Source organism: Arvicanthis niloticus, chromosome 18, assembly GCF_011762505.2.
Source record: "Arvicanthis niloticus isolate mArvNil1 chromosome 18, mArvNil1.pat.X, whole genome shotgun sequence".
Classification (NCBI taxonomy): domain Eukaryota; kingdom Metazoa; phylum Chordata; class Mammalia; order Rodentia; family Muridae; genus Arvicanthis; species Arvicanthis niloticus.
Window position 1 is genome coordinate 49010235 of NC_047675.1, and position 16973 is coordinate 49027207.

General features: G+C 50.6%; 2 protein-coding genes across 7 annotated transcripts in view; one reads left to right on the forward strand and one right to left on the reverse strand.

Annotated features, from left to right (window-relative positions):
- Window positions 1–58: 58 nt before the first annotated feature.
- Window positions 59–13086, forward strand: Znf276 (zinc finger protein 276). 2 transcript variants are annotated; one of them, XR_013104966.1, is made up of 11 exons: window positions 59–489; window positions 1269–1572; window positions 1839–1885; window positions 1973–2422; window positions 3678–3756; window positions 4840–4923; window positions 9576–9686; window positions 9755–9830; window positions 10157–10274; window positions 12140–12374; window positions 12446–12550. XR_013104966.1 is itself a non-coding variant. In XM_034522216.2 (11 exons), exons 1-11 carry the CDS (start codon window positions 285–287, stop codon window positions 12714–12716), a joined length of 1845 nt encoding a protein of 614 aa, XP_034378107.1. In that variant the 5' UTR covers window positions 59–284; the 3' UTR covers window positions 12717–13086. The 2 variants fall into 2 exon arrangements, 1 of the variants encoding a protein (XP_034378107.1); XM_034522216.2 differs by having other exon boundaries at window positions 12275–12374; window positions 12446–13086.
- The window catches only part of Fanca (FA complementation group A), a 59182-nt gene continuing 48376 nt past the window's right edge, over window positions 6168–16973 (reverse strand). For all 5 annotated transcript variants that reach the window (XM_076916015.1, XM_076916017.1, XM_076916014.1 and 2 more), the window contains 7 exons: window positions 15996–16131; window positions 14874–14936; window positions 14489–14594; window positions 13910–13982; window positions 13543–13711; window positions 13357–13449; window positions 6168–13205 (listed from right to left, as the gene is read on the reverse strand). In XM_076916015.1, the coding sequence (XP_076772130.1) occupies window positions 13098–13205; window positions 13357–13449; window positions 13543–13711; window positions 13910–13982; window positions 14489–14594; window positions 14874–14936; window positions 15996–16131 (748 nt within the window). In that variant the 3' untranslated portion in view covers window positions 6168–13097. The remainder of the gene's footprint in view (window positions 13206–13356; window positions 13450–13542; window positions 13712–13909; window positions 13983–14488; window positions 14595–14873; window positions 14937–15995; window positions 16132–16973) is intronic.

The window sequence follows — 16973 nt, forward strand, 5'->3', positions numbered from 1 at the left end:
TTTATGGGCCTGTCGCGAGTTCTCAGCGACCCTAAGAACTCTGGGCTCTCGACACAGCAGCGGCCACTGTGGCTCCCGGGCCGCTCCTCACTTCGCTCCACCCCCTCGCTTCACCCCAGCTCAGATCTCGGGGAGCCGAGCGGAGCCGAGCGGAGCGGAAGAGCGCGGAGCCGGAGTGTAGCGGAACCGCACTGAGTGAGTGAAGTTAAGTCCGCTCTAGCAGAACTCAGTGGGCCGAGCCGCACCGAAAAGCACGGAGCAGGGATCAAGTGGCGGCTGCCACCATGAAGCGGGACCGGCTCGGCCGCTTCCTGTCTCCGGGAATAGCTCGGCAGCGAGGGAGTTCGGGCGGCAGCTGTGGAAGTGGTCGGACTCGGGGTCGCCCTTCTCGCACCGGCGGAACGAGCGCTGACGGGGCGGCTGCGCAACTCAGCTGGGGCTCGGCGCGCTCCTGCGGGGACACGGGCGAGGACGGGACAGACGAAGCAGGTGGGTTTCGGGCGTCCTCTGGCCCCGGTGCGAGCCTAGTGATTCTGAGAGCAAACCAGGCCTCCTAGTTCCGGAAAGCTCGGGTCCTTTTCCTCTGCCGGCCAGACAGCCGATGCTTTCCTGCCGCGTGTCGCTGCTAGTTAGTCCTTACGATGTTAAGGCACACAGGTGTGGCTTCAAGTCTGCTCTTCGTGCTGTGTACTTGTAGGGCAACTGCTTAACTTTTTTGAATCCCGGTTTCTTGATGGTTAACTACAGGCCCATAACCTAGCCTGTGGTGGGAACTGGGTTAAGCCAACTGCCTGTTCCTCCTGTGGCTGGGAGTTTGTGAACAGGCAGCAGCTGGTTAGGGTAACAGCGTCAGTGTGCATCACGTTAGTGGAGTGTTCTTTAGTCATTTGAGAATGGCTTTTCTATGTAAGCTGTCCTTTAGTCCCGCTAAAGGACAATGGGGCAATGAGGTGGCATCGTTCTCGTGCTGCAGACAGACACTTATGGATGGACAGGGAGGAACAATGAGTTAGTTTCTCGGGGCACAGCTTGGACACGTTTTCGGAATCAGGCTGTTCGAACAGTGGTTAAGTGTCATCTTCATTGGAGGCGTCTGGGGTTCTTTGAAAATGAGTGTTCAGTGAGGAAGGCCCCCTCCCGAGTCCCGCTCCTAGTGTGTTGGGAGTCCAGTGTGGGCGGGCACATCTCCGATCTGTTAGAAGCCAGGGGGAAGCCTGGTCCTCACATTGCTTGTACTTCACTTCCTCCACATTTGCTTCTTTGCTCAGGAGCAGGCCGAGCCCTCGCTATGGGACATTGTCGCCTCTGCCATGGGAAGTTCTCCTCACGGAGCCTGCGAAGCATCTCTGACAGAGTGCCTGGCGAGACCTCAGAGAGGCTGTCCCCAGGGGAGCGTGTCTTCATTAGGGACTTCCAGCGTCTGCTGGGTGTTGCTGTGCACCAGGACCCAGCTCTGCCTCAGTTTGTCTGCAAGAACTGCTACACCCAATTCTATCAGTGCCACAGTCTTCTCAGGTCCTTCTTACAGAGAGTCAATGTCTCCCCAGCTGGCCAGCGGAAACCTTGTACAAAGTAGGCCTTTGTTGGATTTTTTTGGGGACCTTTAGGGGGTCGTCACCCAGTGTTCTGGATGTTGACTTAGGGCAGTGACTTGGGGTGGACAAAAGCTAGGATAAGCCCCTCGTGTTACAGTGAGGTGCTGTGGTGGCAGTGTTTGCAGAGATCTAAGGGTGAAGAGAGGGAACAGGGCAGCTAACAGAGGGGCCCTGGGGAAGACAACTAGGGAGGTTTGTGACTTTGAGAGGTTCCTAAACTGTGGCCACACTGATGCTTTGCAGGGTTGGTGTTCAGCCCCCCGCAGTGGCAGAGGAGGGAGCATGTATGGGTGAGTGCTATACGTGCCAGGGTGGGCATTCCAGGTTGGGCCTAGCGTTGCCACCATGAGACTGACATTTCTGTTGATTCTCCTCAGCTGATCTGATCACCTCGAGCCCTCGGTGTCTGCACGGCTTGGTGGGCTGGGTGCATGAGCATGCAATCAGCTGTGGGTCTCTGCCCAGCCTCCAGAGGGCGCTGTCCTCTGAGTACTGCGGCATCATCCAGGCTGTGTGGGGCTGCGACCAGGGCCATGACTTCACCATGGACACAGACTCCAGCTGCAGAGCTCTCTTTTTGGACAGTGCATTAGCAGTGAAATGGGCATGGTGGGGCAAGGAGATATCACCACGACTGGCCCAGAACTCAGAGTCAAACCCCACTGGAGCTGCCTCTCAGCTCTGCCAGGCCAGAGAAACCCAAGGTGGATCTGAGACCAAGACATTACCCAGTGTGGATGTGGCCCTGCTGCACTCACATGGAGACTCTGTGGGACCTGGGCTAGGCCCCTGTACACAGCCAAACTTGGCTCCCAGTGAGGCCCCAGGTAAGCAGCACCTGTGGCTTGTGCCAGAACAGGATTCAGTATTCTGACCAAGGCTGTCATCAGCAGAAAGTGGATTTCTGTACTGTTTGCATATAGATCATGGTATAGCACAGGAATCTGGTAGCAGGAGATGAGGATCCAGCCTCAGTGCCTTCCCATAGGACCTAGGGCTATTCCAATACCTAAGAGTAGGGTGGCCTGTCGTGACTTTCTGTTTCTTTACAAGCAGGCCTCTCAGTCGACAGTTTCTGTAATGGTGTGCTCATCTGGCATTCAGTCTTCTCTAAGCCTGTCCTTAGACCAGAGGGTACTGGTTGTTCTTGTAGGCTGAGGGGACTGAGGGAGAGAGAAGAATGGGGTTATTGTCTGCAGGACATGGAGGCAGACAAAGAGGCTGCTACTTTACCATGGTGTGGGCCAGTGTGGTAGCCTCTTCTGCTGACTGGCCTTTCTGTGGGGCTAAGACCCCACCCACGCATGCTGAGGGTTGGATGCAGCTGTTCCTAGGCATCATGTTGGGAGAGTTGGGACCAGCTTCCTGCCTGTCTCTTGCCTTCATATGCTTCATGGCCAATTATGGGGACTCAGATGGTTCTCACTTGGAATTCCACACTGGGGCTTTTGAAAAATGCTGGAGAGTTGCCAAGCATAGTGGCATACACCTTTAACCCTAGCTCGCTCGTGGGGAAGCAAAGGCAGGCAGATTTCTGTGAGTTTGAGGCCAGCCAGCCAGGTCTGCATAGAGAGTTCCAGAACAGAGCCAAGGCTACATAGAGACCCTGTCTCTCAAAAAAAAAAAAAAAAAAAAGGGAGGAGGAGGAAGATTGAAGATATGTCTCAGCTAAGAACAGTTACTGCTCTTGGAAAAGACCTTGGTTCAATTCCCAAGACCCACATGGTGGCACATTACCATCTGTAACACCAGTTACAGAGGATCCAAGGCTCTCTGTCGGCCTCTGCCAGTACAAGGCAAAACAGTCATACACATAAAAAACAATTTAAGATGTTAAAAATGTAGGTACCCATGTGGTTCAGCTGCAGATTGGGTCATTCTCAGAGAACAAGGACCTGAGTCTGAGCAGGGTCCCTTGGACAGAGGCTGTCAGAGTGAGTGTCAGAATGAGAACAGGACGTTGAGGCCAGAGGCCTCCTGGCCTCAGTAAGGAAGGACCTTAGATGGGGGCATTGTCTTCTTACAGGTAAGGCCTTCTCTGTGCTCATTGTTGGTAACCAGAGCCTGTTCTTTGTTTCCCAGGGCAACTGGGTGAGAAGCAGGTTCCGTCATCAACCTCGGATGATCGGGTAAAAGACGAGTTCAGTGACCTTTCTGAGGGGTGAGAGAAGAGTGGGTTTGAAAGCTTAAAATCTCTCCTTCCAAAACCAGACTCAGCCTCTAGAGCTGCTACCCTTGGATGGCATGTTTGCCTTCCCTCCTTCTCAGAGGTGGGGAGGAGAGGAGTGCCAGGGTTGCTCTGAGGCCTCTGGCTCCTGACTTGGCTTTCTGCTCGCAGAGGCACCCAGATGAAGCATGCTGTAGGGGAAGAACTGTTCTGTTCTGACCCACAGCAGTCTGCATTGCCTCATTTATACTGCCCAGGATTGCTCCTCTGCTGTGACCTGTATGCTGCTTCTTTAAAGGCCTGAGTCTTGTACTAGTTCCAGCGTCACTACAACAGAGGATGCTAGTTAGATCCAGGCCCTTTGGGGTAGTGATGCTGAGACTTGGAGTGGAAGTTCTGTGTAGGGTGAGGAGAGGACAGGCCTCCCTTGGAAGGAGTCAGTGGGTCTCTCAGCTCTGGGCTGAGAACCCCTTGGGGTGTTTGCCCCTTCTGTCCTGCCCCACAACTCCTCTGAGGATCAGCTGTATTGCTGGGCTCTTAGACTGCCTGCAGCCTTACCCCATCCAGATGGCTGGTGGCCTGTGGGGAACACTGTGGTCTTGCTAGACTGGCTGTTGGCTGCTTTTCCAGAGGCCAGTGATTCATGTTTTAGGTTGAAGGTCATAAACCCTTTTTTCCTGTTGTGAACTTTAATTGGCCAAGAGTGTGTCTGTGTTCACAGTTGATGGGTGATGCAGTCACTTTCTGAATATGCTTTTAAATCTTCACGCTCTCCCCTGCTGTAAATAAATAAGCTCTTTTAGGGTTGGGTCCTGGTCTTCTGAAAGAGTGGCTTACAGGGAGGAGGATTGCTAGCTTGTTTGGTTTCAGTGAGCAGCTTGTCCTCCTAGCCCTGTCCCAAGAGCACACACCCAACAGCTAGGGCATAGGTAGAGGAGTTGGGGATTTTAGATTTTTAAGACGTGTTGAGAAGTGACGCACAGACTATGGGGTCTGTAGCACCTGAAGACAGGAGGCCATGTTGGGTTTGCTCCACCCAGGTCAGTGCTTTGCTGAAAGCTCTCTCGTCTTTTCTAGAGACTTCCTGAGTGAAGATGACAGTGATAAGAAGCAAACCCCACAGTCCTCGGATGAGTCCTTTGAGCCTTACCCAGAAAAGAAGTAAGAATATAGCCCTGTTTAAGCATATACCTCCTGGAGGGATGGTTTACAGGTTAGCTGTGGTGCACAGGGAACTAAGACATGTGTAAACACGGAGAATGGAGGCCCGTCCTTCCTGACTGGCCTCGGTTAGTTCACCACCTATTTTTTCCTTTGGTCCGTCTCCCACGTCTAGCAAGCATGCCTTTCCCTATGCCCCCACCCACATCTGTGTTTCTCTCATGTGCATATTTATTGTGTTTTTGTCCGTGTGTGTGTGCGTGTGCGTGTGTGTGTGTGTGTGCGCGCGCGCTGCACAGGAGGAGGAGGTCAGAGAACCATTTCCACTATGTTGGCCCTAGGTATCAAACTTAGGTTGTCAGGCTTGGTGGCAGGGGCCTTTTACCTGCTGAGCTGTCTCACTGGCTTCTAAGCGAATCAGAATGTTTGTTTGAAAGGCCGGGCGAGCAACTGAATATGATAGGATTCCCCTTGGTCTTCGAGCCCTCTTTCTGGTGGTTTGGCGACCTGGCCTAAGTATGTATCGGGAGGTGGCAGATAGCCCTGTTGTAAGACACAGTCTGATTTTAGTGGGTTTCTTAGTAGTACTTTTATGGTCCTGCTCCTAGTGTGTTCCTGAGCATCTCTCTGGCCCTACTCCAGCTGTTCCTTCTTCTCTCTGGATCATGTCTCTTGTGAAGCCCAGGAACAGCCTTGTGACCATTCTCAAGTTTGCCCTTGGCTCTGATTCTTTAACCAGGCATTCTTCGTGTGGCTTTGCCTTGGCTTACCCTTTCTTTCTCCAGATAAACATAAGACTCTTAACAAGGAGAGACAGAGCTAGTTTTTAGTAGTGTCTCTGTCCTATCCCTGTCCCAAGAATACATACGTACTCAATAGCTAGTTAGTGACTACCTCAGTGCCACAGTGCTCCGAGCATTTCACAGTTCAGAGTGAAAATCCAAAGAGCACACAACTCTGGGCTCCATACTATCTATCAGCTGAGAAAACCCCACAAAAATTAAGAATTTCTTGGTTTCTTTCTTTTTTTTAAAGGTTTATTTATTCATGTATGTGAGTACACTGTTGCTGTCTTCAGACACACCAGGAGGTGGCATCAGATCCCATTACAGATGGTTGTGAGCCACCATGTGGTTGCTGGGAATTGAACTCAGGACCTCTGGAAGAGCAGTCAGTGCTCTTAACTGCTGAGCCATCTCTCCAGCCCTTGGTTTCTTTTTTTTAATGTAATGTAAGTTCTAGTATTCTTTTTTTTTTTTTTTGGTTTTTTGAGACAGGGTTTGTCTGTGTAGCCCTGGCTGTCCTGGAACTCACTCTGTAGACCAGGCTAGCCTTGAACTCAGAAATCCGCCTGCCTCTGCCTCCCAAGTGCTGGGATTAAAGGCGTGCGCCACCACTGCCCGGCCCAGTTCTAGTATTCCTTATGGAAAGAGGAAGAGAAATAAAGGAGATGTTGAGGGCTCAGAATCAGATGCAGTACCAAGCAGGCCATGTCACTTCAGCAGGCATCACAGGATGGATACCTGGCTGGGGACCTACAGGGAACAGACCCGAACACATGGCCAGAGTTGCAGGCTGGGCTGCAGTAAGGAATCCCTGTTCCCTCTCCAGTGACTTCTTCCCTGAGCCACTTTGGTAGGAAGTTTGGTGTTCTAGACTAGGATAGGAGGGTTAGTAGGTTTCATTTTCAGAAAGATGGGGAAGTGGTTGTTTTGCTGAGCCCTGGTGCTGATATCTAACAGCATGCACTACTGTGCATGTCCCGTCTCACTAACATGTGAGGTGGACAGAGTGCACTCTGGACAGGACACTGTTAGTACAGTGTGTGACGTTAGTGGAAAGTGTACTTTGCAGGATGTAGGTCTAGGTATCAGTGGATATGTGCATCTGCTGGTCATGATGCACACTGACCTGAATGTTTCCTAAGGCTTAGCTGGAGAATTTTGTTTTTCAAGACAGGGTTTCTTCATGTAGTCTTGGCTATCCTGGAACTTAGAGATTCACCTGTCCCAAGTGCTGGGATTAAAGGTGTGCACCACCACTGCCTCTGGTTTCAGCCGGAGGTTTTAAAAATAGTTTTGTTTTTTTAAAATGTGTATGTGTGTGTGCTGGGTTCATGTATGTGTACCAAGTGCATGCTGGAGCCCTTAGAGGTCAGAAGAGGGCATCAGATCTCCTGGAACAGGAATTATAGACAGTTATGAGCCATTATGTGGATGCTGGGAATTAAACCTGGGTCCTCTGCAAAAGCAGCAAGTACTCGGCGACATCTGAACCATTGTCTCTCCAGTCCACAGCTGAAGACTTTGAGAACAGGACCTCAAGAAGCTCTTGGTTTGTGTGCCTACTCACATATCTGCCTCCTCAGCCCTTTCTCTTAGCCTTTACAGTTCTGGTGGCTAGGTCCTCCTCCTGAGTGATTAGCAGAGCTTCTGAGATGGGCTGGTCAGAGCACCGTGATTCAAGCAGAGGACAGCACAGTCAGATAGGATCGGAGGTACTTATGTATGAAACACAACTAGTCTAGTGTGCAAGGAAGTTACTGCCAGAAAAGGCCACCTCTTTCAGTCAGGAGACAGTGTGGAGTAGGACACTGGACAGTTATCAGACGAGAAGTGGAATAGTCTACATGTTGTATATAGCCTAGTGATTTTTCTTCCTTTTTGGGTGTTTTGTTTGAGACACTACCTCTCTTTGATCTAGAATTCCCTGTGTAGCCTACACTGGGCTCACCTCCCTTTGTTACTCAAGCAGGCCTTGAGAATCTGATCCTTTTGCTCCAGTCTTCTCAGAGTGGTGTGTGCCACCGTACTGGGCTACTTAGTTTTTGTTGTTTTCTGAGACAGGGCTTGATGTATCTCAGGCTGGCCGTGAACTCAGCAATCCTCCTGCCTTGACCTCCCAGATGCTGAGAGCATCTGGCTTCACTCTCTCTTTGTTTTTACCTCTCTTTGAGATGGAGTCTCATGTAGGCTGTTCTGGAACTTTTTGTGAAGATCAGGACAGCCTCAAACTCTACCATCTACCAAAGGAGATCATCTACCTTTGTTTTCTGAGTGTTGAGATTGAAGTGTGGACCATTATGCCTGCCTTAGCTTTCAGAAATTACCCATTTGTTTTATTTTTATTATTAATTCATTTTTGGTTTTTTGAGACCAGGTTTCTCTCTGTAGCTCTGGCTGTCCTACAACTGTCTGTAGACCAGGCTGGCCCTGAACGCAGAGATCTGCCTGCCTCTGCCTCCCGAGTGCTGGGATCAAAGGTGTGTGACATCACTGCTCATGGTTCACTATTTTCTAAAAGACTTATTTAGTTTTGTTTTATAAGTGTGGATATGGGCCTGCATGTCTGTCTGTGCACCAGGTGTATGAAGTGCCCTTGGAGATCAAAGAGGGTATTGGGTGCCCAGGATGCCAGGACTGGACTTACGGCCAATTGTCAGTTACCATGTGGGTGCGGGAACTTAAGTCCTCTGCAAGAGCAACAACTGTTCAGTGTCTCCAGAAGTTCTGTATGAAATTCCAGTCTGCTGTATTTCTGCCCCAATAAGGTCATGTGTGGATTTGCTCATTTCTCCATCCTAGAGATTGGAGCCAGGTCTTTGCATGTGTTTAATAAAAATAGAGCTATACTCGCTACTCTTCTGATGGTGCTCTTTAGTCTTTGAGCCATGGTCTTCTCTGTCTCAGGTTCCGTTACTGCTGAAATGGCTTAGCAGTTAAGAGTATCTCTTGCTTTTGCAGAGGACCAGGTTTTTGTTGCCAGTATTCGCATGGCAGCTAACAAGTCTGTAATTCCAGATCCATAGGACCTGACCTCCTCTGCTGTCCTCCAGAGGCAATTCAGACATAAACACACATGCAGACAGAATACCCACACATAACATGTAACAATACATCTTAGAGGGTGGGTCAGATCTAAGCCTTGTGGACACTGGGTTGCTGCTTGCTTTACAGTTGAGCTACACTCCTACACAGAAGTTAGTGACTTGTTAAATGTTTGCTTGTTTTGAGATAGGTCTTGGTGTGTTGTCTGGGCTGTGCTCAAGTGTTCTGCATCAAACAGTGCTCTCGAGTTATCCCTGAGCAGCTGTCAGATATGCACCATGTGCCGGCCTTTTATCCTTTTTGATGCTATTGAACAGAGTTGTCTCCTTTTTGAACTCTCATTGTTCGAATATGCAATATAACTAGACTTGGGGCTGGAGATAGGCCCCTGGCTGCTGGCTGCCCGACAGAATCTCAAGGACAGCAGATTTGCTGAGCCCCTTTCTAGCAAGAGGTCGTCTGGGAACAGAACTGATAGAATTCTCTACCACTTTCCCTATCTCCATCTTTTGATTTGGGTGCTTAGCACACAGGACTTTAAGTCTGAAAATGGGAGAGTTCTGTGCTAGCACGTGCTCCTCACTGCCATCAGCTCTGCTTTCTGGGCTGTACACCCTTCCCAAGGTATCTGCTTCAGGCCTCTCCTCTGACCCTCCCAGGGCGTACTGACTGTGATGCCTCATGGTAAATGAGCTTCTAGTCTACACAGAGGCAGCTGAGTCAGGAAAGCTTGAAGAGAACTGTAGATGCAGGAAGAGACAAGAATCAACTGCAAATGGAGATTTAAAAAAAAAAAAAAGTGTCACTAAATTGTTCTCCGTTTAGGGTCTCTGGTAAGAAGAGTGAAGGCAAAGAAGCCAAGAGGCCCGAAGAGCCCAAAATCAGAAAGAAGCCCGGGCCCAAGCCTGGATGGAAGAAGCAGCTGCGCTGTGAGAGGTGAGCAGGCTGCAGTGTGGGGCGTCTGTCTGTTGTGTCAGCACCCCCACATATGCTCTGCCTTGCAGGGAGGAGCTGCCCACCATCTACAAGTGTCCTTACCAGGGCTGCACAGCTGTCTACCGTGGGGCTGACGGCATGAAGGTAAGGAGCGGGATCTCCTCAGTCAAGCTGCTCTCAGGGTGGAGTGGGCTCAACTGACTTTCCCTGGGTATAGCATAAACTTCTGGAGGCACCAGGTATTTCTGTAGAGCCATGTGCAGACTTCCCAAAGGTTCCCATGATCCTAGTAGATGTGGAGTCGGCCCCTTGCTCTACAGCACTGGATTAAAGGAGCCAGCTATGGTATAGGGTAGGAAGTAGTTGTCTTTCCAGTAGTCAGTTGTCAACTGCTCAGATCACTACGCAGGGTCTCCTGGTAGAATGTATTCAGATGAAACACCAGGGCGTCTTGTCCCTTCTTCCCCCAGAAGCACATTAAGGAGCACCACGAGGAGGTCCGAGAAAGGCCCTGTCCACACCCTGGCTGCAACAAGGTATTCATGATCGACCGATACCTGCAGCGGCATGTGAAACTCATCCACACAGGTACCTGTCTTAGGCCGTGCCTTCTGAGCCCAGGTGCCCAGCCAGAGGGATATACCCTACCTAGAAGCAGGTAGTTCCCAAGTAGTTCCCAAGGTGTTTCTGTGTCACATAAGTAGTCCGACAAATTAGAGCCCTCTCTGTTGAATTCCTGATGGTAGTAGGGTTTTCCTACCCACTCCTTGTAAGGTCTGAGCAACTTCTCTGCAGTGGTAGCACAGAAACCCCAGGACTCTTGTGGATTCACCTTTAAAAATTAACACTAGAGCCATGTGGCACATGCCTTGAATCCCAGCACTTAGGAGGCAGAGGCAGCTGGATTGCTGTGACTTCAAGGCCAGCATGGTCTACAGAGCTAGTTCCGAGACAGCCGGGGCCACAAAGAAACCCTTAAAACCCCAGCCTCCCCAAAACAGAACACTAGAGCTGGCAAGATGGCTGAGCGGGTAAAGGGTCTGCTATGAAGCCTGCTGAGCTGGCCCCTCCAGGACCTACTGAAGAGCTGACTCCACGCTGCCCTCGGATCGCCACACTTGCTATATGACACGTGCATACCACCCCAAATTTAAAAAGTAGAAAACAAATTTGTAGCATTCATTCAGGTACATCTGTTAAATTTTTCTGGGGTTTATATAAATGACAAAAATCTTTTTACACTGGCATTTGGGCACTTGATTGATGGGTCATTTACTTGGTTTTATGATGAAACCCAGCTATGTGTCGATTTTCCCTGCTAAGGACTTGGGCATGTCTCCTGAGAGAATGACTCCCTTTGGTCTAGATCTTCCAGCTGTGTAGCCAGTCACTAGTGGACACGGCAGCAGCTCTCTGCAGAGGTGAAGCATTAGTGGGCAGTGTGGCCCACACCTTTAATCCCAGCATTGGGAGGCAGACACAGGAAGAGCTCTGCGTTTTGAGGCCAGGCTGGTCTACAAAGAGTTCTAGGACAAACAGGGCTACACAGAGAAACCCTGCTTCAAAAACTACAACGTGAAACATAGACTCGTGAGTAGTTGAGCTGAGTGGACAGGCGTTTTATAGCTGTGTAGGCTATGGGTTGGAACAAGTAGAATTGGTGCTACAGCGGCCACGGTGTAAGGGAGACGCACATTTGTGCTCCGTGCACAGAGCATGCATGTGGAGCTCGGCACAACTTGTAGGTATCAGCTCTACCACATGGGATCTGGGATTGAGTCAGGTCCTTAGTCTTGGCAAGTGACTTTACCAGCTGAGCCTTCTCAATGGCTTTTTTTTTTTTTTTTTTAGAGTTTTTGTGTAGCTCAGGCTGGTCTCAATCTTATAGATGGCAGAGGATGATCTTGAACTGTCGAGCACTGGGGCTGCAGGTGTGTGCCACCACACCTCTGGCTAAAGCTTTGGTTGACGAGCTGATTTCCGAAGTGCCATCACACCACTTCTTCTCCACCAGCAATGCTGTGCTCTTTGGGGCCTCACTAGAGAGAGAACCATACCCCGCAAAGGCCAGGCTGGGCACGGTGGTGCACATACTTCTCTATGAATTCTCTGGAAGGCCAACCAGGGCTACCCAGTGAGATCTTGTCTCAAAAAAAAAACCGGAAAGGTTTGAAATACAGTTTCTGTGGGGAAGACTCAGCCAGGTAACAGTGTTTTGAGGAACCCAGAAATCTTTTTTAATGAAATAATTTATATTGGAAACGTTTTTTGAGGCAGGGTTTCTGTGTAGTCTTGGCTGTCCTAGAACTTGTTCCACAGACCAGGCTGTCACTGAACTTAGAGATCACCTGTCCCTGCTTCCCAAGTGCTGGGACTCAGGGGTGCGCCACCATTGTCCAGCTAGAAACTTTAATTATCTGAGTTCTTCATATCAGAATTGTCTTTCATTTTAGATGATGTTGGGTTCCCCAAGGCCCCTGCTTGGGCACACACCCTTGTGTTGTATAAACAGTGACACCTAGTTGTCACCTCTCCTGGAGCAGATTGCTATTGGTAGCTGGGTGCTCACACCCCCTCTGGTCTTGCAGAGGTACGCAATTACATCTGTGACGAATGTGGGCAGACCTTCAAGCAGCGGAAGCACCTTCTTGTCCACCAGATGCGCCACTCGGGAGCCAAGCCACTGCAGTAAGTGTGGGCTGGGTGATTCCTGTGTCTGGGACAAGGTGCAGCTTACCTCACCTGCCTCTGCCCTGCAGGTGTGAGGTCTGTGGCTTCCAGTGCAGACAACGGGCATCCCTCAAGTACCACATGACCAAGCACAAAGCAGAGACTGAGCTGGACTTCGCCTGTGACCAGTGCGGCCGGCGGTTTGAAAAGGCCCACAACCTCAACGTGCATATGTCCATGGTACATCCTCTGACCCAGACCCAGGACAAAGCCCTGCCTCTGGAAGCAGAGCCGCCACCTGGGCCTATGCGCCTCTCTGGGACCGTGGAGGGTCAGGCTGTGAAGCCTGAGCCTACCTGAGAAGTGCAGGGCGACCACTGGGCGACCGCTCGGCGTGTGAGCAGCTTGGACTCAGCAGGTGACGTGAGGTTAAGGACAGCTTCACCCACGGCCCTCACCTCGCTGCCGGCACAGTTCTGCTTGCTCGTTGGATCCCATGCTACCGCAGCTCACTGAGCCAGCAGCCATATGGTGGAGGGCACCTCTCTCTCAGGCTGAGGGTGTGTACTTCAACCTGCTGTGGTACCAGCAGTTTTATTTTCTTATGGACACAGATTATGAATAATTAATTTTTCTTTTCCTAACTAGAGCAATCAAGGAGATTTGTAATCCACTTTCTAGTGTAACAAGAGCTCCATGTTATGCTTGCAATAAATTATTTACAAAGGTTCGCTGGTGCAGTCAGAACAGCTGAGGCTCCTGGTAGAGGTCAAAGTGGGGGTCAGCCTGCTGCCTTTGCCGGAGGGCGTTGCTCACCTCAGGGTCACAGTCGCCTCGACCAGCCAGCAGCTGTGAGAAAATACACTGCTTAGTGCCTACAGCCCAGGACAGCCTGAGCAAGCTGTCTGCAGACACCACCATCTCAAGTGTCACAGGGCTGTGGTTTCATTTTATTTAAGTTGTGAAATCCACTCATGGAGGACATCTCTGGGTTTGTTACCTCTGTCATGTTGGCGAAGCACTCTGTTGGGCACTGAGGTATTAGCTGCAGCAGAAAAACGCGTGCCTTTGTCATCAGTTGTATGGGGCTACCCTAGAACGGAGACAGGCAGTCAAGGGTCAGGCACAGTGAACTGGCATTAGCACATCTCAACTGCCATCTCCCTCACAGACATGGGGTGTTCACCTGGAGCTCGGAGTGTCCTTGGAGCTTTAAGCTTCTGCTGGCCTGAGGTAACACAATGCTGGTTTCCCCATCCACAAAGAGCTGCACCAGCTTGAGGTACATGTCAACAGCAACACGCAGGAAAGCTTCTTCCCTGACAGCTGCCCCTTCACCGAAGTAAGAGAGCAGACTGCAGGTAAAGGCAAGCTGGTCAGGGACTGGAGAGGCTGAGATGAGTAGTAGCACAGCGACTACACACACATCTGTGGAGCAAACTGACAAGCAACTTTTCCCACCCAGCGAGAGACCTTGGGAAAACATTGCCCTCTCTCTGACCATGCCAGGCACCGTGAAGTTGGGCTTACTCACACTGACTTGACTAGCTTACCTGTAGAAAGCCAGTGGTAGCAGCCTGCTGTGCTGATCTGGGGCCAAGTGGAGGAGGTGCCCCAGCTTGGCATCTGCAAAACCAAGGAGTTCAGTCAGCTCTATAGGCTCCTGAACCAAGTGTCAGTGCCATGGGTGACTCCGGGATGCCATGTGCCCTGGGAGGTTTCTGTCTAGCTGTGGTGACATTCAGAGGGGCTTGTGAACTACACTGAGGACACTTGTAAGAACTACTGGAAGAGGGGCCTTTCCCCCTTGGCCTCACACAGAATGGACTGGCAGTTGAACAGGTCCCTCTCCCGGGCTGCCCCTACAGTGATGCAGATGGACCGTTGAGTGCCGGGCATGGACTCTTCTGTTGCTTTAAAGTGAGTGTGCCCTGAACTAGTCCCCAAATCAAGTGTGGGCTTTTATAAACTCGGTAAGAAGTAAACCCATAGTTTACTGCCCAGGGTTGTTAACTGTGTGGAAGTTGTTTCTGGAGCGACATAGTTGCCATGGTGGCTCATCCATTTACGTCTGTCTCATCTTGGGTAGAGCCAGCCTTCCCATACACATGCAGGGACACGTGGCTTCTCACCTGTCTCTGCCAACTGGAAGAGCATCAGCCAGGACACCTTCCTTCTTTCTAAGCACATGAGGACCTCCGCACAGATGTCCATAGCCGTCAGATACTCAGCCGTGTCCTGTGAGCCACAGAAGAGCTGAGGAGCTGGGAAGCCAAGCTCTGCTTCCTTTTTACTTTGCAAAGTCTCAAGCTGGTGACATAAGCTGAACAAAGGTGCCCACACCCACCAGGTCGCTGTGCCAAGCTCGTGAGCATGACCTCAAAAGGAAAACCAAATGAGAAACAGCCTCAGATACCCAGAGAGCTGACCTGAAGTCTGAGTGGAGCTTACTACCTGGTGCTCCCGCCCAGCCAGGGATGCAGGGAAAGGCCACCTCGGCTGAAAGGTCCGACTTACCCGCTGGTTCAAGTAGGATGAGAGTAGATCCATCAAGGAAAAGAAGAGGAGGGCGGTCAGCAGCTAGGAGGAAAACAGTCGCTACATGAAAGCCACACACTGACACTCCAGAGCCTAGGGCCTCAGTGGACCTCAGGAGGGGGAAATCCTAACTCACCTTTTTTTTTTTTTGAGACAGGGTCTCACTGTGTAGCCCAGGCTATCCTCAAACTCATTTCAGCAATCTTCCTATCTCAGCCTTCTAAGTGCTATGACTGCTAGTATGAACCACTATGCCAGGCTTGCTATCATTTAGGAGCTTATGTCAGAATAAATTATGGCCAACAGGGTCATTTCAAACAATTTTTGCTATTTTTTGTGTACACACATGCAAGTCAGAGGGCAACCTGTGGTTTTGTGTACACACATGCAAGTCAGAGGGCAACCTGTGGAAGTCAGTTCTCTCTCACCATATGGTTCTGAAGCCATTAACATTCCTTCTAATATGAATTCAAAAGCAATAGAGAAACGGGCTTAGAAGAATCCTGGGGCGTTTATATTCTACTCATCAGATAATTAGCTCTCCTGACGTAGTGCTCAGGTTGGCACATGCATGATGAGCCAGCAGGAGACCTGTATTGACAAGTGAGGGGGCAACTTCCTTCCCCAATGCTAGTTCACATCTCCTCTGCATCCGCAACAAATCCTGGTCCACACGTTAGAGGTCCTGTAAGTACTGACAGAGAAGGCACTGGGTACTTAGGGCTCTTTCTCTCCGGCCCAACACTCAAGGCCCGAGTGCTTTTGCTTAGAAGCTGGAGCAGTCTCTGTACCTGTGCAGAGAAGCAGAGCTGCAGCCTCCCGGGCCTCTGAGCTGCTCTCTGTAAGTGCCCTGCCGCACGGGTCACAGTGACGGCAATGGAAAGATGGGAGGCGTGGACACTGGCTGCTGGCTTTATTCTAGGTAGTAACGCAGGCAAAACCAAGCCCAACAAAAACACTTCCAAAAGAAGCGTAAAGCATTTTACCAATAATCACCAAGCTAATAGTTTAACTGTGAAATAGAGTGACAACTCCAAATCTAATGCTTGTCCTTAGAAAAGGAAAGCCAGTGGGCCAGCCTCACTGGCGATCCCGTCTCACCTCCTCTCTTTCGCAGTCCAGCCTTTTCAGATGCGCCGAGACATTTTCCTTCCTAAGGTCTCTAGTTGCAAAGTGCAGCGCAGCGGCGGAGATCCAGGCGGGGCTGGGTGCCGGGGAAGCTGAATCAGAGGCGAAACTGACACACAAACATCGTTGTAGACATTTAATTGCCACTCTCCTGGCCACCAGGTATCTGTGTTTAACAGCAAGGGGCTCTCCCTTCAAACACAATGCAGGGCCCAGAGTCACTACAAATGACTGTGTCTCCCAAGAGAGTCTCACTCTATTACTAGCGAGATACCTTAGTTTCCATGAGGGTAAAAGTCTGGCAGAAAACTAATGTTAAGTGTAGGAGTCACAGGAGTAACTGATCTCTCTGTAGAAATAGGGTTGGTAGCGTGACCTGCTTGGTTACGGAGCAAGTTTTGGAGGACAGAGGCATCATTGGTTCACACTAACCACCAGGCAGAAGTCCTCCAGAGTCACGTCCTGCTGTGGCCTTCCCTCTAAGAACTCCCTGGGTGCTGCAGGAACTTGTATTCCTCATGAGAGTAGGTCAGCCAGGACTGGCAGAAATCTGACTGGGCTCTCAAGTGAGGAACGAGCTGAGAACCTGCTTCCTGCACTATACTATACTGTGCTGCCTGCCTTGGGCCCGTGGGCACCCTGTGTTAAATAAATGTTAGAGCAGAATGCAGGGCCAGGGCGAGCTGGAATCAAGCCTGATAAAACCAGCCTTCAAGAACACTTGAAGCCGGGCGATGGTGGCTCACGCCTTTAATCCCAGCACTTGGGAGGCAGAGGCAGGCGGATTTCTGAGTTCGAGGCCAGCCTGGTCTACAGAGTGAGTTCCAGGACAGCCAGGGCTACACAGAGAAACCCTGTCTCGACAAGACCAAAAAAAAAAAAAAAAAAAAAAAGAACACTTGAACAGCTTCCTTAAACAGGCCAGCCAGCCAGCCAGCGCAGTCTGAGGCG

What these genes read in the sequence shown, in the direction of transcription:
- Znf276 (XM_034522216.2), top strand. Translation starts at nt 285, where the DNA reads ATGAAGCGGGACCGGCTCGGCCGCTTCCTGTCTCCGGGAATAGCTCGG. An exon ending in GAGCCTTACCCAGAAAAGAA is followed by an intron (nt 4,924 to 9,575) that starts GTAAGAATATAG and finishes TTCTCCGTTTAG; the next exon opens with GGTCTCTGGTAAGAAGAGTG. An exon ending in TCGGGAGCCAAGCCACTGCA is followed by an intron (nt 12,375 to 12,445) that starts GTAAGTGTGGGC and finishes TCTGCCCTGCAG; the next exon opens with GTGTGAGGTCTGTGGCTTCC.